Here is a 22,543-nt window from a genome sequence, read left to right as displayed (position 1 = left end):
TGTTGTATAAAGAGCAACAGAACATCAATGAAAATAATTACTAGCATCTGAGATCCCCACTAGATCATAAGGACTTTTAAAAAGGCAATGACAGCAACTTAATGTTCTATATCACTATGTAGCAGAGTATCAGACATACTGCAAGTGTTCATCAAGTTTGATGAATAAATGGACAGAGTTAGTAATATGAAAAACTTTAAAAATATTTTCAAATTCAGGGCATGATTATTAGAAGCATGTTTCAAAGGTGATAGTATAAAAGCCCAGCAATGAAAGAAGAGCTAGTGAAGACAATTCTGAGGAAGTATCTACCTATATGGGAGCTAAGCTGCCAATTCACTGCATTCTGGAATTTCAACAATAACACCTAGTAATAACATCTAATAATAATTGCACTGGAGCATGAATGGGTGTGTAGAGTTTTGTTGTTTCAAAACCTGTAAGTCAGTGAATCATATCCATGAGCAAGTATCATCTTCTTCTTTAGATCTTGTATTAATAAAAATGGCATTTATTTTTAACTTATTTTCATTTCATTCCTTGAAACGCAGTATAACTACATAAAAATTGGCTTTCCATTGCCTCAATGCATATATACTTCCAATCCTACATCTTTCTACCTAGATAAATATCTTTTAGGAAAAAAAGGCAACAGGAAAAGAGTAAAGACAGGTTTTAAAAAGACCACTTAAGGAAACGTTTAGAAATTAAATTTCTAGGACTGGGGATTTAGCTCAGTGGCACAAGTGCCTGCCTGGCTAGCACAAGGCCATGAGTTTGATGCCCAGGATGAAAAAAAGGATGAAAATAAAAGAAATTAAACTTCTAGAATTTTGTAAGAGTATGATTCTTCGTCTTATTGTTCACTTCAGTTTCAGATCCAACTTAAGAATGACTCGAGATATTTTCTGTCCTTGAAATTATCAAAAGTGAATAAATTCTGAAAGATTTTAAATGAAATTAACTCCAAAGTTTTTGAACTCAAGGCAAACCAACCAAAAAAATTGATATTCAGCCTATAGTTAAAACAAGACAGAAATTCTTTTGAATTATACAAAGTCAATCATAGCCAGCTATGTTCTCTCAAATATTCTGACAACCACTATCAATGGAAAAAACAAAAGAAATCAGTTTCAAAATAATTTCAAAACCAATTTTCTCTCATCAACCTTTTGAAAGTATTGTATGTCCCAAATTTTAAAAAATATAGACTCAGAAACCGAGTTACCTGAGTTTAAACTCCAGAGCTGTCTCTTGCTTAAAGTATAATCTAGGCAAATTAATTAACTTCTCCATACTTCAGTTTTGTAAAGAATGAAAAAGCTTTTTTGATTGTCTTCATCATATAGACTATTCCCCAACTTTGGGTTCCCTAACAATATGCTTACACCTCTCTTATAGAACTTCTATTTATCTTGTGTTTTAACGTATTTTTGTCCCAATCCTATCCAAGCAACAAGTCTTCAGATTCCTTGCAGACAATGCGTGTGTTTTATTCATTTCTGGACTTGCTAAGGAGCACAGCACTGGACCTGGCACATACAAGCACTCACCTATTTTTAAATACAAATTAAATGGCATAAAATGTTGAAAACTAGGCATTTATTGAAGGTCTATTGTGCACCAACACTTACAACAACTGCTTTCACATGTTATTTCATTTAATCATCACAACATTCCCTCCAAACAGATGTTACTATCTCCATTTTACAGTTAAGGAAATTAAAGTTGAGAGAAATTAAACTTAAAAAAATCTTTCCTGCAAGGAATTTATACCTAGTAAGGAGATATACTGTGTACATTAACAATAACAAAAGGAACACAGGTGTATGTCAACATATTGGCTTAAACAAGATATTTCAAAAAGGCAAGTTACTTGTAGTGTGACTAATTTGGCCACATCTAGGCTGAGCCAATAAGCCAATAATCGATGAATATAGCCAAAAAGCTATGGTTTCACTCTGATTGCTCCTCATCTAGTCTTTGGCCCAGAGATTTTTCATTCCCCTGTTAAACACTGGAACACTGCATTGACAGTTTTATAAAATAAGCAATTGAAATGTAGAATTTAGTTTGCAGAAATTTATAGTAAATTTTATAACATATATAATGTTTAGTAATAATATGTAGTATGTATTGAAATCTTAGGTGTCAGATATTTTGTCTGAAGTGATTTACATAGATTATCTCATTTAGTTTTCTGAATCCCATAATTTATTCTCCTATCACAAAAGATGGCCTAATAAAAAGCCACATTACTCTTAGAATCATGTGAATATTAAGTGACTAAGGCAAGAGTGAACAAGAACCACGTGAATGTTAAAAGATTCCAGAGCCAGTTCTCAGTGCCCTGTGTACTATTATTTTAAGCTACGAAACATTTGTGCTCCATTCAAAACAGAAATCTTAATTGTTTATTAATTTTTTTTGTCTTTTTATCAGTACCAGGGATCGAACTCACGACTGCCTGCTTGCAAGGGAGGCACTTATGCCGCTAAGCTAAATCCCCAGCCCCTGTTTATTAATTTTCATATAAACTTTTCTGGTTATAAAGCATTTAACACATCCAATGTTACTTGAAAACTGGAATAAACAATCAGCTATTGTAGAAGGTGACTTTAAAAAGTTTCCCCCTGACACATAGGTATTTTGAACCACTGTGTTCACATCACTCCTAACTAAAAAAATACAAATTCTTCATTAACTGCCACTCCTATTTTGTGGCTTTTGATTTTTTGTTTTTAATGTGAGCCTTTTTCATCTGCTTTTTCCTGGCACTTTTGCATTCAGTTCCTCATGCTATACAATGCCTTTCTGTAAGCAGATCTGAGGACTTATATCTCTAAGACTATTTGAGCGTAATCACAATGACAGTAATCACCTACTACTACAAAGATGATCACACAAACAATCTAAGAGAAAGGTTCAATTCAATGAATATACAATGACTTAGCTGTCTTAGAGAGTATGATTAATGTCTTGAATATTAGCCCACTGTCACTTAACAACAAAGTCTTTAGAATGAGTAAGATAAGGAAGTTCACCAAGAAACTGTAATATTTTACTATACCATATTTATGCAAATATTTTTGCCTTGATTCAAATTCCTGAGTTAAACAGATGTATAAATATTCTCCTTTCCTTTCTGTAAGGTTAATTGTAGTTTGTGTAATTACGATGTTCAGTTTGAAGGTTATTCTGCTCTTAGCTTTGCATCTCTTGCCTGAGGTGAAAACCTCAATGGTAAAGTTGAATAATAATGGATACGAAGGTATTGTTATTGCAGTTAACCCCAGTGTACCAGAAGATGAAGAACTCATTCAAAATATAAAGGTAAGAGAAAATTTTATTATCCACATATTTTTATCTCAATAACTATTTTCACATAGACACACTCATACAATCACAATTTCCCAAAGTTGCTTTGTAAGTATTCACCATTTATGTAGTATTTATCTAAATGGTCAAGAATAATATCTGCTTAGTGTTATGTTTTCACTATATATTAATACTGGTAGTCATTCCCTTAATGAATTATTAAAAACACCAAAGTACTAATTATTGCAACCAGCTATCTAATAGAAAAAACTTTAGAGCAAACAGGAAAATGTTTTTATATTTCATCTTCAATAAAGTTACTCTGAGGAAGTCAAATAACTGCAGCACACTTATGCCACTAAACTACACTTAATTTCATTATCTTACACATTTCCCTGGTTGCTCATACTTGCTTAGCTTTGAAAAACACAAAAATCATGACTTGTTTTAAAGAAAATATTACATATTTTGAGGCTGATTTATTATCCTAATTTTATTTGCATTACTTATATAAGACACTCTATGTGTAAGATGTTCATATATATTATGTTCTCATGAGATGGTCAAGAACAAGGATTATTAAGTTTTTTTCTATAAATGAGAAAGATTAAGTGATTCATACAGTCTATAGTAAGTGACATAACTGGGAGCTGAAGCCATAGTTTGTTTATTACTTTTTAGTGAAAGTCATATATAAACACACTCCATATGAGGTAAGTCAAAATAAGTCTAGCAAAATGTTTTGAAATTAGCACCAGATATAAAAATAGACTTGTTTAAACAAATCAATTGTAAGAACTTCTGGTCAGGAATGGTGGTACACAGCTGTAATTCCAGCATTCAGGGAGACTGATGCAGACAGATTGCAAATTTGAGCTCAGCCCAGCCAATTTTGAAAGAACCTATCTCAAAATTAAACAAAAAAATGGGTAAGGGAGTTGCTGGGGAAGGGAAGGGAAGGGAAGGGAGGGGAGGGGAGGGGAGGGGAGGGGAGGGAAGGGAAGGGAAGGGAAGGGAAGGGAAGGGAAGGGAAGGGAAGGGAAGGGAAGGGAAGGGAAGGATTAAGTAATCAACTTGCTACCAAGCTCCCAAACTTAATCACCTTTATGTCTCATCACCACCCTTGTTCATGTCTCCAACCCATAATACTATTTACAGATGTGGACAGATAAAAAACAGAAAGTCAATTACAGGAATATAAAGATGACTTTATAGATGAAGAGATGTAGCAAAATTCAACCTATTTGTCATTTGATCTTTGCAAAAATATTTGGGAAAAGAGACACTGATTTCCTTCTTCTAGTTGGTATATACACTTTCATATCCGTTTCAATATGAAATTGTTATCATAGGTGCTTTTACTTTTGTCAGGAAATGGTAACTGAAGCTTCTACTTACCTGTTTTATGCCACCAAACGAAGAGTTTATTTCAGGAATGTAAGCATTTTAATCCCCATGACCTGGAAGTCAAAATCTAAGTACTTAATGCCAAAACAAGAATCATATGAACAGGTAGGCTACTGAGCTCTTAAATTGTTTCCTATGCTTTTTAAAAGTTAATATAACTTTCTTTAATTCCTGTATTTAAATCAGTGATCTAACTTTTCTTAATGCAGATTCAAAAGTGCTTGTCTTCAAAGCACTTGCAATTTGTTTTCTGTTGCTCTTGCAATTTGTTTTTGTTTGCTTGTTCTTTTACTGTTTAGGCAGATGTCATAGTGGCTGATCCTCATCCTACGTACAGCAGTGATCCCTACACACTTCAATATGGACAATGTGGAGATAAAGGACAATACATACATTTTACTCCAAGCTTCCTGTTAACTAATAATTCATCTATCTATGGGCCCCGGGGTAAGAATATATGTTTTATATTTGTGTTCTTATTCTCACTGGGAAAATATGTGACACCGTGATTAATGTTATTTTGAAAGATTTTAAGAGGATAAAATATGTATTAAGTAATAACTGTTTAAAAATATGCTAGTTGTTTCATTTCTTTGTGCATATGAGTTTAAATATAAAATGAGTCATTTATTGGTATTAACCCATTTCAACTTTTTTGACATAAAGAAAAGTGTCACATTTCAGACTTCCTTAACTCAATTAGATTAGAAGATGGGGCTCAGATATAAGGAAACCATATTAAAATACTGTAACTCTAAACTTATAAATGACAATGTTCTCTGACAGGTAGAGTATTTGCCCATGAGTGGGCTCATCTCCGGTGGGGAGTATTTGATGAGTATAATGTGGACCAGCCATTTTATTTTTCCAGAAAGAACACTATTGAAGCAACAAGGTATCATTGTGTTGAATTAATCTATTCTCAAAACGTTTCATGGCTCTTCCGTTTTCTATACTAGGCAAGCAAAGGTTATCATCAGATGGTTGGGTGTTCATACATTAATTTCAATATCCAACCTTACCATTATGAATATATCTAGTTAGTTGTGGGACTTTTCCCTTGGAATCAAGACCAATCAGGAACTGGGAATCATTTTAGTATTCACAGGAATTGTACTAACGTATGTTACTGACTGAAAACAATGGATAAGCTAAACCTGTAGATACCTGAGAATTGAAATTCAATTCTACTTATATTTGAGTTCCATCTGACACATAACTTAATAAATCTGCTTCATGAAATCAACTAAACTAATAGCTTGGTGGTAGATATGTTTTACTTTTCATTTGAAGAAAAAATCATTTATTATAAGAGTAAGTCAGAAAACTGACTTTTTTTTAATGAAATGTAATTTTGGGGAATAAACTCTGTATCAATAGATGAGATGTTTAAACCTTTAAGTTAAAAATATCAAGCATGTGGAATATTTAAAGAGTATAGAAAAACAACAGAAATCAATAAGAGAAAGAAGTATTTGAGAGAAAAATGTGTTTGATGAAACAGGAGAGCTAGAAACATACCTCTCCCTATCTGTTTTGAGGTATTTGCTTAATCTTCCCAGAGCTGCCTGGACTCCTTCACAGACGGAACTCTCAGCCAGGACACTAATTCTTCCCACCTTCATCCCATAAAACTCCATTGCCCAAATAATTCATTCTTCCCTATCCACTCTTGAAATACTTCCCCGCTAAGTGTCCTTCTTCTCCCTCCAGTTGACACTAGATGTCCGTGGGAGCATTCCCACAGTACTGTACACATGGGCTGCTCTCACACTTCAATCCCTGAGCAGTAATTGTACATACAATTTTTATCTTCCTGCTGAATTAAGATGCTTCATGACTGTGGATTTTTCCTTTTTCTTTTTGTTTTCATTTAATCCCATGTCCTTGGACTAGGCATAAGGTCAAAGTTAAATGAAGAATGTACCAAATAATAAATTTTCCATAAAGAAATGAAAAACAAATGGGTTTCTTTATAATCAGTCATCAAAGGTATTGAAAACTAGTATCTAATACAACATTTATTGAATATTTAAAAAGAGATGTATTCATAAAAACAAACATCTACTTTATACCAGGCACTTTAAGGCAGTGAAGTCTCATGTGCAAGTTCAACCTGCAGGTTAAACGCAGCTAGCTTTCTTGGAAGATATTGCTTCCCCTACCCCTTAATCCTTGCAATACAAGAAAATTTATTAAAATGGGCTAATGACATGTAATAGTAACACAATGGCAGGAAGTTGTACATATTCTTTCAAATTCTTTACCCATATTTCACCCTTACTTCCTACTAAGGACTTAATAATTATCTTTATCATCAAGACCAAATACTGTGAATACACAAACATTTTCAGGCAAGGCTTACTTTTATTTCTTCCTCCAGTCTACCTCATTGGCTCTCAAAAATAAATTTCCAAATGCTGTACATATAGTTTGTATTTCACACTTGGAAGCATGAGAAAAGTTGAGGCATGTAGATCTTCCCTTTAACATTTAGAAGTAATTCCTCTGTATCTCTTAATTCATTTAATCTTCATGTCATTCCTGCAAATCAAAAATGTTCATAGTCCCAAAGTTAACAAGTTGATCTATTGACTGCATTAGTGTAAACAAGAAATGTTTAATAAATATGAACTAAAACCATGGTTCTTATAGAAATTGATGGCAAGTAAGTGGAGAGTGTTGTGCTTTCTTCTGTTAACATGGAACATGTCTACATGCTCTATAACTGTCACAGAAAGAAAGACTTTAGGATGTTATTGTTATTTCTATTTCTCTCTGTCTGCAGATAAAGGTATAATCTGATTCTTTCATCACAGATGCTCCACTCACATTACTGGTATGAATGTGGTTTTCAATGAATGCAAGGGAGGCAGCTGTATAACAAGGCCGTGTAGACGTGACTCCAAGACAGGACTTTACGAAGCAAAATGCACATTTATCCCAGACAAATCCCAGACCGCAAGAGACTCGATAATGTTCATGCAAAGCCTCGATTCAGTAAGTGCCTTCCAGTTCTATGCTCACAAAGAAATCCTTAGGGGAAAAAATAAGGAAGCTGATCTTTCTGCTGTGAAATTTTATGTGCCAACAGAGAAAGGAAATTACTCAGGCAATTCTTTAGAAGTCATTTTTTCTGGTCTGTGTCAGGATATACCTGGAAATTATCACACCATTTTCTTATTAGCCTGTTTCTTTACTTCAGATGTAGGATTCTACTCTCCTTTTTAGATTCACATCATAAATTCTTCCTTCATTCACTTCTGCAAACTTGTGTCAAGAGCTACAACCTTAATTTTATTCCTCTTCTAAGTGTTACCCATATGACTTTTTTTTTTTTTTTTTGTATCTGGAATTGAACTCAGAACTTCGCACTTGCCAGGCAGGCACTTGTGCCATTGAGCTAAATCCTTGGGCCCCATATTACTTTTTTAAAGTAACTCAAGGTAACTGTAGAAAGTACTACATTCCAGGTTTTCCATTAAATTCTCAGTAAAGCGTACCAAGCTATCAAAAAGTAATAATGTGAAAATACATATGAGAATGTGTCCATAGAATAAATTAAAGAAAAAATTCATAAGCCAATGTTTTATATGAAATAATTGGCAGACATCAAAATTAGGGCTATCATTTTTAATCTGTGTCACTGTGGGCAAACTACTAAATTTGAGATTTAGTTCTCTCATCTTTAAATCTGAATTTAGTGCTCTCTTCTTTTAATCTCGAAATTTAGCTTTCTCATCATTTAAACAATTATTAAAATGACTACTTCACATTGTCATGGTTGCTAGGTTTACAAAAGCTAATATGAAAAAAGTATTAGCACAGTGCTTATCACAAGATAAACCCAAAATAAGCTTAATTTTTAAAATTTATAAAACATTTGGAAGATACACTCTTGTTTACCTGAATAAGCCTTATCTTTCTTCTTGTTGCTAAATTTTTTTTTATTTTAATACATAATATGTATGGAATATAGTATCATATTTTGATACATGAATATAATATATAATCATCAAATCAGAGTAATTACCATCACCTCTAAAGTTTTTTTTATAGTGAGATTATTCAAAATCCTATTATTATCTATTTTGAAATATATAATAAATTATTATTATTTATTGTCATCCTACTATGCAATGAAATGCTAGATAGTTGGAATATGTACTGCCTATTCCAAATTGTATATTGCAAAAGCAATTGACTATCAGGAGATAATTCATCCTCCCTCACTGGAACATGAATGATAATGAAGACTATTGGCTGACAAATGTAGGGCAACTAATTGTGTAAGGTCTGGCTCAGAGATAAATACTGAATTTTAATCATATATCTTGCCAAGAATAACTTCTAATTAACTTCTAATTATCAGAACATAGATGATATATATGCATACAATCTGTATTCAAGGCAGGAGGTCAGACCCCAAAAGATGCAAGACACTGAATATTCATTTCTCCATTTTCCTTTTCTTAATCTTCACTATTCCTACTTCATGGCCAACACTGTGTCAGGAGCAGAAAACACAGAAATAATTAAAGATAAATTGTTCTTGAGGAATTCAGTTTAGTGAGGAAAGTAAAGATACAAGAATAATCCACACAGCACAAATTACAAAAAGATACAGAGATGTGAACCAAATGTTAAGGGGACAGCAATTATCTCCAATTGGAGGTCAGAAAATGGTTTCTGAGGGAACCAGTTCTGAGCTGAAATTTGAAAAAAAAAAAGGAATGTGAATTTTCCAAAGCCAAAAGGGAAATACTAATTCCATGCAAAAAGAAAAAACATTTACAAAAGCAAAGAGTGGAATTAGGTAAATAGGTAATCATACAGGACTGCACAAGTTAAACACTCCATAAAGTATTCATATCATCATCATTAAAGATTTTAATATTTACTATAAACAATTCTCAGCAAATAGCAGTAAAGCATTTCAGAAAGGGATGTCTTTTCCTAACTTGTACAAAATTACTATATGGGTTAGTAGAGACCTTGGTATAAATTTCTGACATATTCCAGGGGCAGAAAGAAATTCTGTAGAAAAAGCAAAAGATACATGATGAGCAAGGGGCCAAAAGGAGACTGAATAAGAAACAGGGATCTAAAAAGCTAAGGTGTTCAAGTTTTATCCTCTCAACTTTAGACTGGTGATGTGTTCAGATAAACTATTCCTGGAAGGTAACTAGTAATTATGGAGGGTAGGATGGAGTCAGAGAGGCAGGGAGACCAGTTGGAAGGTCATGACAATAGACAAGTAAGATACCTGAATAAAGATGGTGGCAGTGGTAGGGGAAAGAGGACAAGGTTTGATTGACATTTTGTAACAGCTAGAATTAGTCACTGCTTTGATTGAAAACTGTATTTTTCTCCTATCTAACATAATCACATTTGGGACATGTTAATCACAGCCATATCAGAAACAGAACAAACTCCTAAAATTTGGACAAACTTAATTATTTAGTTCTTCTAGATCTGAGCTTTTATCCGGAATTTGTGTTAGGAAGAGCATTAAAAAAATAAAATGATGCTGTGAAAGTAATTCTTACCAACTGAGGCTTACTGCAAGATGATTTCCTTTCTAAATGCTGCACCAATTTATTAGAACAGTTTTCTAAATTACTAACTTTTCAAAATTTGGAGGATTTTCAGAGATTCTATAGTAATAAAACACTCATTGGCCAAATTGTAATACTTAATTTATCATTTTCCACTAATAAAGTAATAATTACATTCCTCATTTTTTCCCCATATATTCATTACTTTTCTGGGAATATTCTTTTATGTATGTTAAAATTCACCAGAGGCAGTAACAATCCAGACCATTAGATCATCCACCCTCAAGTTTTTCAAACAACTGTGAAGATACATAACATATTTAGATAAAGACTATTTTTTCTACTCACATCTAGGGAGCTAGACATTGCCACACTTTGTTTCCTTCATCTTAAACTTAATATTCACGACTTGAGCTCCCCAAAAGTCTAGAAGGGAAAATAAGAAACTAAAATTAGCAAATCCCAGCCTGCCACCCCCTCCACTGACACAGTCTACCTATATCTAAAAGAATCATTAAAACGTCACCAGAATATAGTGACAGCTTTATCTTGCTTACTCCTTCAAATATGCAAAATGTGTGTCACAATATTTGATTACAATGTAATTCTGGACCTCCGGGAGATAAAATGTGTTGGGTACATATGGCAGCTAGCTACATATTTGGAAAGGCAGGTGATGCCTCACACTTACCACAATATTGTGTTCTAATTATTTTTTTCCAGGTGGTTGAATTTTGCACAGCAAAAACACACAATAGAGAAGCTCCAAACCTTCAAAACAAAATGTGCAATCACAGAAGCACATGGGATGTAATCAGTGAATCTCCTGATTTTCAGAATGCAATTCCTCTGAAAGGAACAAATCCACCACCTCATCCTACATTTTCACTGCTCAAGTCCCAACAGCGAGTAGTCTGCTTGGTACTTGATAAATCTGGAAGCATGTCTACAGTAAGACAGTTTTTTGCTTACTCTCTTAAATTACATATTTAAATGAAAAATATAATTTAATCTTAGGTTTGGCTAACACATTTCTGTTGTGGCAAATTTCTACACAATAGTTTTAGATAAGTACTAGAATATGTTAAAATAAAAATAAGTGTAACATTATGGCTGCTATAATTTTTACTCCTTAACTTTTAGTTCTAACTAACCAGAAAAACATGACCAAATAAAAAATAACTAAAAATTATCCATGACTTATCATTAAACATATCATCCCATCCTTTTATTTCTGTTAATATATTTTTCTTCTTTAAAATGTGGTTGTACTTATATACTTTGTAATCTGTGTTTTTATATATCTTAAACACTCCCTAAGTAAAATACAATTCCATGATATAATTTTTAATTATTGTGTCTCATGTATACTCTTTAATATAGTCTAACAATTTGTGTTGAATACTTTGAAGGTTTTCAATTTACTACAATTAAAAGATACATTGCAATGAACATCTTTGCATGCATTTTAATTACCTCCTTAAAAGAAATTACTAAGTATATAACTGCTAAATAAAGGAGCACAGAACTTTAAGACTTCTATAATTTACAATGATTAATTTTTAATCTTTTAAAGTTTTAATTAAATGGAGTAAATTTTCAAATACACTCATCAGTCCTCAGGATCAAACCATTAATGACTTTGTCTTTCACAATTTGAAGTCTCAGGAAGCGTTCCTACATCTTTTTCTTACAGGAAGATGATCTTGGCTTGTCTCGTCTCATTCGAATGAATCAAGCAGCAGAAATGTATTTAATTCAAATTATTGAAAAAGGATCCATGGTCGGGATGGTCACATTTGAAGATTATGCTACCATCCAAACTAACCTAATAAAAATAACTGATGATAGGGCCTATCTAAACATCACCTCAAAACTTCCTCAAGTTGCTAGTGGTGGAACTTCAATTTGCAGCGGACTCAAAGAAGGATTCCAGGTAAAATAAAAACTTAAAATCATAATATCACTTATTATATACTATTTCTTTTAATTTTGCCATTAGTATTTGAACAAGGACCATGAGTTCATGGGTTCCTCAATTAGTAATATTCTGACCTGATCCAGGTAAGTCATTTTTGGAAAGAAAAACAGTGACCTCTTATCTGTTGTTTACAGAAAGAGCTTCTCTGCATCTGATTGTTTCACTGGCATTCTCTTGAGGTACTAACTGGGAAATGGACAAATAAGGGGGAAAATATATAGTGGGCATATATAGTCACAATCTTATTGAACAGGAGCCCATTTCTCTTGCTCTCCCATAATCTGAATTTCTATGGGTACAAAATAATCTCAATAAGCAGACTGTCCAAAGGAATTTAGTAACATTTGAATGTTATGGATAAATCCCAGTTTATCAATTTAAATTGATGTTTTATAATGAGAGATGGAGGTAGCTCCTCAAACAGTGAAGGAATCACAGCCAAAGAACATACCATAGGATGAAGCTTAATGAAATCAAACTTGTGAACTCAAAAAATTATGAGCAGCTGTTGAGCACTACAGCCAACTACCTCCAGTATCATTTAAACCTTTTCTAACCTGAGTTGTCGCCACTTAAGCCTACTGCCAGGTTTTAAGTCACAAAAACAGAAAACTTTCCTTTGATGGTCTCCTTGTCTTGTTTAAAAATCACTGCTACTTTTATCCATTCCACTAAACAATACCATCTTTTAACTTTCCTTGTGGTGCCTATTTTTCATTAAAGCATATTGATTTTAAAAGCTTGAGATCCTGACTCTTTTGGGTAAGTAATTCAATTCAGAAAATGTGTTTGCTCAACTTAGGACACACGGGTTTTCATTGTACTTATTTAAATGTGAGAATTATGTAAAATAAATAAATGTTAAGAATGCCTAGCTATTATAAAACATCATAACTTGTATATGGCTATAGTCACTTCTAAAATATGATAAGTATTATATATTGGTAATATATCTAAATATTTGTATATAATTGTTTTATATGTATTATTCTTAATCTGTTTTGCTATCTTATTTAGATCACAAAATCTGTTGCTGAATATATATTGACAAATCATATTCAAGTTATAAAAGGCTCTTAATCATACAACAAAAGCATATCAGTACATAAGCATTTTAGTTATAAATCAATATCAGTTAATGTTTATTGACCATATACTGCATTCAGTGTTTTACACGTATGATCTTATAGCCTTGCTTAATTTGTGAGCTGAATAATATTATTATGCTCATTTTGTACATATGGAAACTGAGGTTCAGAGTAATTAAATCTTTCTCTAGGTTATATAGTCAATAATTGCCAGATCTAGTATTCAAACTCTGATCTTTTTGACTCTAAAATCCATTAATTTAACTACTAATTTAAGCTTGCTATAAAAGCCATTTGTGTATATGTGTGTGTGTCTTGAAAATGGTTAAACTATAGATTATTCTGTTTAACAAATGGAAGAGCTGCAATTTCACCTTTAGGTATCTAATGGCAAAGACATTAGCTAATATTCTTAGCGGAAAAAACTTTAATTATAATAATTGATAAGTTCATGAACTTTCTTCTTCATAGCAAGTCAATAGCTTTTCTGGGAAATCCTGGAAATTGCCAAATAAAAAATATTTTAAAAGTACATAATTATTTAACCTCACAAAGTCACCTTTGGGCATGACACTGGAAGTCCTATATAGTAGTCTGTAGTCTTTCAGAATTGTGTAGATCACTTGCTTCTACCCCAAATATCTCTATGATCATAACAGCAATTAATATTCATTGAAGACTTATCATGTGTCAGAGCTTTTCTAAATGTTTATTCTCCTTCTCTGGGGTAGCAACACATATATGGTATTACAACTGTAGCTTTACAAACCTATATATTATACTCATTCCCATATGCCAACTCAGTCTGAAATGATAATGCAAAAAATTTCCTTTTGCTTACTATGATACATAAGACTAAGGACTTCTCCAAAACTAAAAAAAGTAGTTTATTCTTAGTTTACATTTATTCAGAAGTGAGTTTCTGTAATTAATAACATGATTTTTTACTATTAGGCAATTACCAAGAGTAACCAGAGTACATCTGGTTCTGAAATCATATTGCTAACAGATGGGCAAGATAATGGGATAAGCTCATGCTTCGAGGAGGTCAAACGAAGTGGTGCAATCATCCACACCATTGCTCTGGGACCTTCTGCTGCCAAAGAACTAGAGATCCTGTCAAATATGACAGGTAAACCTTTGGAATAGAAAGTTTCAATTGAAAATAAATTTCTAGTCTCTCCCATTCCAAGAGCTGTTTCTCCATAAACTATAAATATGCACAAATATTTCCCACCTAAAATTATTTGTCTTTTGTCTTTCCAATTAGTTTCTTTTCTCTCTCTACTTCTTCATGTACCAACTTCTCAAGTTATTCAGTATTTTCTATCTTCATTCACTGCTCATCTACTTTTTGTCAATACCACTAAACAGAACATTCTTTCCCTATGGTTACTCACCAAGTTCAAAATTATTGCTTAATTCCAAAACACCATTCAATCCTACAGTGAAGATTTAGACACCTCTGTTTTATAGAAGAGGAAATGGAAACCTGGAGACTACAAATGTGTTGCCCAGTGCCATAGCTAGAACCTTGAATACCAATTCAGACCTCCTCACATCATCCCACTCTGCTTCTGTCCTCCCACGCCTCCTAAGCTGTCTTCACAACCTCCTTGCCTGGGCTACTTTAGGAGTCTTCCAAGTGGCCTCTCTGCCATTTATTAGTTCAATAAATACGTACAGCTTTTCTTATTTGTGGCAGCCACTTGTGTTAATTCTTGCCCTACACTATCTTGCCCCAATTCTTTCCTAACTCCTTACAACCAAATAAACTCTCTATTCCTTAATTCCTATGTTATGTATTTTGTATAATCAAGTTTTGCTTTATTCTGAATTGCTGCTCTCTAATTGTCTTGGCATGTTTTTAACTCAGCTAGAAAATAAATAATTGATTCATAAGAATTAGCTTAAATTTCATTGGTACAACATTATTTAGGGCTTAACTTTACTAATTGGCACACACTTACCATTTGATGATTGATATAAAAACAATAAAACTTGATCTATCTTTAAACATTTCTTCATTCTTATTCTTATTTTCCTTCATTCTTATTCTTATTCATTATGTTCATTCCTCATCCTTATTTTGAGCAAAGTTTTAGTTATTGGGGATTAGTTGAGATGCTGATATATCAAAAGTTCATGAAATTCATCTTTTAAATTTAACAAGAAATTTTCAGTGGATTTTAAAGTATTAATTACTTCAAAAATGTGATTTTTTTTCCATTTGAAATTCCATTTTAGGAGGACATCACTTTTACGTCTATAAAGACATAAATGGGCTTATTGATGCTTTCAGCAGAATTTCATCTAGAAGTGGAGACATTGCTCAGCAATCTCTTCAAGTGAGTAATGTTAAAATGTTTTCTTGCTTTCTCACAGTTGTAATAAATTTCTATTATCCAAATTATTAACCCTTCTGTCTATAACAAATAGTTCATAAAAATATTTCAGGTGTGCAGAACAAAAACATCTTTATGCAATTTCCTTTTCCATGACACTAATCACCACTTTTGTTTAAATTCTTCTTTAAAATTATACATATTGTTTGGAAAATCCTTTAATTCTTACTTTAATTAAAATTTTAAATTTAAAATTACTATGAACTAAACTTTAAAATCCCATTTCCTACAATAATAAGTGCATTTTATGTGTGTTTTCATTTGTAATAGTTGGAAAGCAAAGCTTTTAACATTACAAGGAATAAATGGGTAAATGGTACAGTGGTTGTGGATAGTACAATCGGAAATGACACTTTCTTTGTTGTCACCTGGACAAGAAGGAAGCCAGAAATTATTCTTCAGGATCCAAAAGGAAAAATATATGAAACCTCAGACTTCAAAGAAGATAAGCTAAATATTCATTCTGCCCGACTTCGAATACCAGGCATTGCAGAGGTAGATCCATTTTTTTTATTTTCATCGTTTTATTAGTCAATTCCTATGATAAAAAAATAAAAACAACATCTCATACAGTCAATGTTGAAATAGCAACACATCATCTGTCATAAAAGCAGAGAAATAAAAGTAATAAAATTGCACTATTTACCAGTTTGTAAAATCAAATATGAAAAATCATTTTAAATTTCTAAATAATTTTATATTCTAAATTTAAGAGTAGGAAAATATTACAAAAGCTTTTACAGTCTTTTTTTTAATTTTCAGACAGGCAGATGGACTTATAGCCTTCATAATAAGCATATCAACTCTCAATTGCTAACACTGACAGTGACCACTCGAGCAAAAAGTCCCACAACACTCCCAATAATTGCAACTGCTCATATGAGTCAAAATACGGCACATTACCCTAGTCCAATGATTGTCTATGCACGAGTCAGTCAAGGCTTTTTGCCTGTTCTGGGAATCAGCGTTACAGCTATTATAGAAGCTGAAGATGGAAATCAAGTAACACTGGAGCTCTGGGACAATGGAGTAGGTAATGAGAATCTGCATCCACTTCTATTGAATTTTAAATCCTCCCACAGGATTCCGTGATTTAGAAGTGAATATTTCCTGTAAATGCTGATTAATCATATTTTAATGAAAATTACATTTAGCTATAATTTTTTAAAATTTTTCACTTAGTTATCTTGACAAAGCACAGACATAAGAATAATTACCTTCTTTAAATGTCATGAACAATTTTACTTTTTCTGTGGAACTTTTCGTTGTTGTTGAGTTTTGTTTTGTTTTGTTTTGTTTGCAGTACTGCAGATTGAATTTAGGGCCGTCACACCAAGCTACTGACCTGGCCATTTTTTATATTTGCTTATTTTAAGACCAGGATATCACTTAATTGTTCAGTTGCCCAAGGTGGGCTTGAACTTTCAATCTTCCCACCTCAACCACCAGAAGGCCGGAATTGCAGTCCTGTGCCCTCCATATCTGGCTTAGGGGAAGTTAAGAGTACAATTTTTCCCCATTTTAATTTGTGTCAGTGTTTCACAGGTGCTAGCTCCGGCAAGTTATATTTTCCATATTTCGATAAGCTTCTTTTATGAAATAATAATAATATCAGCTATTATTAATTAAATGCCTATCATGAATTAGGCTTCAAACCAAAATAGTGTCATCCCAAGGTTCATGTACTTAAACTCTGTACTATATTGTCTTCCAAACTGCTGACATCGCCATTCCTGATGACTGATTATTATATCTCAATGTCTAGGTGCTGATACTGTCAAAAACGATGGCATTTACTCAAGATATTTCACAGATTACCATGGAAATGGTAGATACAGCTTAAAAATTCATGCCCAGGCAAGAAAAAACACAGCTAGAGTAAGTTTAAGACAACAGAATAAGGCTCTGTATATACCTGGCTATGTTGAAAACGGTAAGTAGCACTGAAACAAATAATAACCTATATAGGTAAATTGCATATGGCAAACATTGAAAATATAATGTACTTCAGAGAACACAAGTATTCATCTATATTTTCCAAACCCACATTACTACTAATGGACCTACCACAGTCTATGATTACATGTTTTGTTCACATCCCACCTGGTTCATTTCATTCACAATAAAATAAAAATTTACTGATCATCTCTGATGTGGCCAACACTGTGCCAGCTGCAGGAGCTACAAAGTAACTAAGATGCAAAGAACTCAAAGAATTTTCAGTCAAGTCCTGTAGAAAGACAAGTTAAAACAGAGTTTTAACGTGGCATATGGTCTCCTCAATTTAAAAACATTAAAATGCTTCACTAAAAGCTTCCCTTCTTTAATGTTTGCCATCAGCACCAATCATTTACAGCAGCAAAATCACCTAACAAGATAAGGAATAAACATAGGAATAGGAAAGGTTACAATATTACCGCTTGTTTGTTTGGTAGGCAAAATTATAATGAACCCGCCCAGACCTGAAATCAAAGAAGATGCAGAAAAAGTTGAACTGGAGGACTTCAGCAGACTAAGCTTGGGAGAGTCATTCATTGTGTCAGGAGCGCCTCCTAAGGGTAACCATACTCCTGTGTTCCCACCCAGTAAAATTACAGACCTTCAGGCTAAATTTCAAGGAGATCATATTCAACTTTCATGGACTGCCTCTGGCAATGTCCTTGATAAAGGAAAAGGTAAGTTTGATATTAAGATTTAAAATACGATACAAGAAATCCCATCGGTTTTCATTTGCTAGGAATTTTCTGTTGTCTCATTTATGAATAACATTTATAAGTTATGCACCATTATGTATTTAACACGTGAAAACTGAAACGCCAAGAGATAATGAACTGATTCAAGCTATTTCTATGTTTAGTAACAGAACTGTAACCTGGCCTTGTGTATTAGATTCTATTGTGCCAGAATGCTTCTCACAGTTTGAGTCATTTTAAAAATTAAGAATACACAATAGTTTTGTTATGTGCTTTTCTCCCTAGCAAAGAAAATTTTTTCAAAGTATTTCTGTAGTTGCAAAATTTTATTCATTTATTGCATCCTGTTGAATTTTCAAAAACTATTGGGTCTCTACAAACAATCTTTACTCCCAAAAATTAGATACATTCATAAAATGTAAGAGACAGGCTGCTGTAGACACAGAATAATGGCAACGTCTAGGTGGGCCACAAACCTCTAGCTGAGAATTAAGACAATGGAGCATATCTTAAAAAGCTTCCTAGGGGAGAGTATCCCTTAGCTGAGTCTTAAAGAATGACAGCAGTTAGCCTAATTAAGTAAAGATACCCAACAGAGAAAAGTCCATGTGTATGGAAGCTCAATAAGTTGGAAAATTTGGCCATGGAGTTAGAAGAAAGTTCAAGGTCAATGTATTTCATTTATCCAAAGTTCCTAATAATAAATTTTTAAAAGTTTAAAACACTTCCATGTTTAAATATAACTAAATTTAATCACTCTTTATTGAATATGTACTGTATTCCAGTATTGTGTAGACTATAGATTCTTAAGGGATAAAGCCAATCTTGCTACTTCCCTTTAGGTGGGACAATAGAAGCAATAATAATAATTTTACATATATAAAATATATATTGGCAGTGCCGAAACACCACATATTTAGTACAGTTTATCACAGGTTACATAAATCTGTTACTGTACATTTTCAAAATGAAAGATACTTTTCAACTTTTCATTCATCATAGAGCATTTCAAAGCTATGTTTTTTTATCTTCACTATACACAGAAAAAAATCTTTCAGCAGCCTTGAAAACATAAAATAATTACTAACAAATCTTTTGAACTTCAATGTAGGTGACTTATTGTGACTACCTACAAAAAACATTACTTTCTTATGGTATGATTTTTAAACACATGGCAAAATCAAATAAAATGAAAAATACCCAATACTATCACAGAAAAAGGCACAAATGAACCTACTCCATTAAACATTAGTTCTAAATCAAATTCAGTAAAAACCAACCCATCAGGCCAGAGATTTAGCTCAGTGGCATAAGTACCTGCCTGACAAGTGTGATGTTGTGAGTTCAATCCCCAGTACCAAAAAAAAAAAAAAAAAAACCAACCCATCAGCACAAGATTAGGCTCTAATAAATATTCTTCATGCTGAGTATAGGAACAGTAGGAGGAATGCATTCCTTGTATACACTGAGAAAGATCTTCACTATGTATAACCACAAATGCTTAAATACTCATGATATAATCCTTTTCTGTAACAAACAGTAAGAGTTATCATAACAGCAGCTGAATTGTTATTGGAAAAGTCCGGGAATAGCATTCTCTTAACAAATAAATGAAAACCTATGTAATCTTAAACACTTTACTTCCCTAGGATAAAATTTCCATAACTATCAGATATGCAAATTAAACCAGAAGACCCAGAATTACTAAAAGAAGAATATATAATCCCAATATTTTATAATTCTCTAACTTCATCATTTTGAGTATCAAGTGAATTGTTGGCCAACAAGCAATTAAGGAGATGAAATATGTGCTCAATAGAGGACCAGACTGAAATTATTGTAAAAACAAATTGTGTTCACCCTCAGGAGTTATAGGATGACATCAGAATACAAAAATGAATTTCTAAAACTGGGCATGGTGGCACATGCCTGTAATCCTAGCACTTAGGAGGCTGAGGCAGGAGAATCCTTGCAAGTTTGAGACCAGTCTGGACTACAAAGTGAGCTCAAGGCCAGCCTGTACAGTATAGTGAGATCCTGTCTCAAAAAGGCAGAAAAGAAAAAAAAAAGAAGAAAATGAATTTCCACAAAGCAATCTGAAAGGCTACATGCCATGCAACAGGTGTTCATGAAAGAAAGTCACTAGGGTCATCAGGACAAAATTCTGAACTTTTGACCAAGACATCATGAGAAATCAGGCGTTGGCTAGGCCTGGAAGAATGCATAAAATTTGCATAAGTAAAGACAAGGAAGTACATCACCAAACCAAAAAGCACAATGGAGGTCAAGAAAGCAAAACTTCACAATGGAATATTAAATCAAAGTAAGAGATTGAGAGGTCTATGGCTCTACCTACATAGGGCACAGGGTTTGAGTGAAGAATGATTAAGATGGGTTGATGAAATATATACTAGATAAATGAAATATTAAGCAGAATCACTGAATATTTAAAATCTGATAAATCAAAGCTATTCACCACACACATGAAATACCTTGAAAATTTCCTGAAAACATAAAAAACAAAGTCTTCATATCAGAAAAAGAATATTAGATATTTTATTCTCACATTTCAAAATGTAAGAAGACATTTCTATATCAAGGACTCTGGTCAACTTCAAAAAGTGATATAGAATGAAACATGTGGATCTTTTTTTCCTTTCTTAATAAATTAAGTTATAATAATTAACATATTATTTATTAATTTGTGTAAAATAATTTTAATACATTATCCTGTATCGTGCTCCCCACTAGAATACTAGGCATTTAATAAATCCTTGGTAAAGAAATTGAATGATTGACTATTTTATAGATTAAAAGATGGAAATAAGAGAAGTTAAAAAAATTTTTGTTGCATGGCTAAAAAGCAGTATAATTAGCATGTTAATCAAGGTCTACCTAGCTTCTGAGCATATTTAGTACACATTACAGTGTAATAATTAGTACACATTAGTCTCTGCCTTTTATTACTTTTTATGCTTACTTCTTTGCCTCTCTCTTACTTATCCTCCTGTTTCTCCCTTTAAATTTAATAAGCAACAATATAGAGATAATTGTACTAGATGTCATTATTATTTTGGAACATTTTTTTTCTCTTTGTTCTAAATTAAAAAGTGTTTCAGCTCATTATATTTCTCTTTTTAAATAAAGAAATCTAGCTAAAACAAGTACTATTTGATACTGAATTAAATTTTTCTATGAGGAGGTAACAACATAAAAAGCTGTTTTTATGTCTGTTCTTAGAGAAAAGGGGATAACTAGACAAAAACCATAGCTTGGATTTCCATAACTAAACTCTGGTGTGCATTTCTGGTTGTCCCTGTACATGAGGCAGTGTGGTGCAATAAGGTATCCCAGTGCTTTTAATGCACCTGAACTGTTTGTTTTCCAGCTGATCATTATATTATAAGAATAAGTAAATGTTTCCTGGATCTCCAAGATGACTTTCACAACGCTCTTTTAGTGAATACTTCTGGTTTGATACCTAAGGAAGCCGGCTCAGCAGAACATTTTGAATTTAAACCAGAATCTCTTAAGATCGAAAATGGCACTGGGGTCTATATTGCAATTCAAACCATCAGTAAGGCCAATCTCACCTCAGAGGTCTCTAACATTGCACATGTAACCAAGTTTATTCCTCCATGGCAATCCAGTGCTCCTGCTCTGTGTACCAATATATCTGCTCTCAGCTTGACAGTTTTTGGATTCACTGTGATTTTGTTTTTATTTTAAATGAAAAATTTTATTAGAACTAAAATTCCATGTTTTACAAACTTGGTAAACATGTAATTGTTATTAATTTACTTACCTATTATAAAATTCTCTGTAATTTAAAAGTGATTCCTAATTATTTCAATTAATAAAAATTGAGTTGCAAAATGTAAATCAAAACAAATGTTTCCTGTATTTGAATAACACATTCATTAATTTTTAGTATAAATATATATAAATCTATTTGTGGGCATTGAAGAAATATTTTCAGAGTATGCTACTAGTTCATTTGATATAATAAAATTATAATTTATACAAGTCATTTGAAAATAGATAAACACACAGCAAATAATTTTACAATACAATATACTCCATGCTTGATTAT

At 32.7% G+C, this 22,543-nt stretch overlaps 1 protein-coding gene and 1 long non-coding RNA gene across 2 annotated transcripts in view; one reads left to right on the top strand and one right to left on the bottom strand.

Annotated features, from left to right (window-relative positions):
• LOC134477874 (uncharacterized) overlaps positions 1 to 22,543 on the bottom strand; it is a 118,565-nt gene that overhangs the window by 81,086 nt on the left and 14,936 nt on the right. Inside the window, exons 3-5 of the long non-coding RNA XR_010050117.1 lie at positions 16,126 to 16,295; positions 10,632 to 10,709; positions 7,091 to 7,269 (exon numbers count right to left, since the gene is read on the bottom strand). This is a non-coding gene — a long non-coding RNA (uncharacterized LOC134477874). The remainder of the gene's footprint in view (positions 1 to 7,090; positions 7,270 to 10,631; positions 10,710 to 16,125; positions 16,296 to 22,543) is intronic.
• Positions 3,152 to 22,389, top strand: LOC100726159 (calcium-activated chloride channel regulator 1-like). Its single transcript, XM_063257193.1, has 14 exons — positions 3,152 to 3,333; positions 4,690 to 4,830; positions 5,025 to 5,172; positions 5,512 to 5,620; positions 7,545 to 7,725; positions 11,007 to 11,234; positions 11,980 to 12,219; positions 14,307 to 14,484; positions 15,600 to 15,700; positions 16,028 to 16,252; positions 16,520 to 16,790; positions 17,523 to 17,690; positions 18,193 to 18,432; positions 21,839 to 22,389. Exons 1-14 carry the CDS (start codon positions 3,178 to 3,180, stop codon positions 22,177 to 22,179), a joined length of 2,727 nt encoding a protein of 908 aa, XP_063113263.1. The 5' UTR covers positions 3,152 to 3,177; the 3' UTR covers positions 22,180 to 22,389.

This window comes from Cavia porcellus, unplaced genomic scaffold (genome assembly GCF_034190915.1).
Source record: "Cavia porcellus strain 051 isolate PalLab524CR breed Dunkin Hartley unplaced genomic scaffold, mCavPor4.1 scaffold_1, whole genome shotgun sequence".
Classification (NCBI taxonomy): domain Eukaryota; kingdom Metazoa; phylum Chordata; class Mammalia; order Rodentia; family Caviidae; genus Cavia; species Cavia porcellus.
Note: the sequence above shows the minus strand (reverse complement) of the source record. Positions and strands in the feature narration are given on the sequence as shown.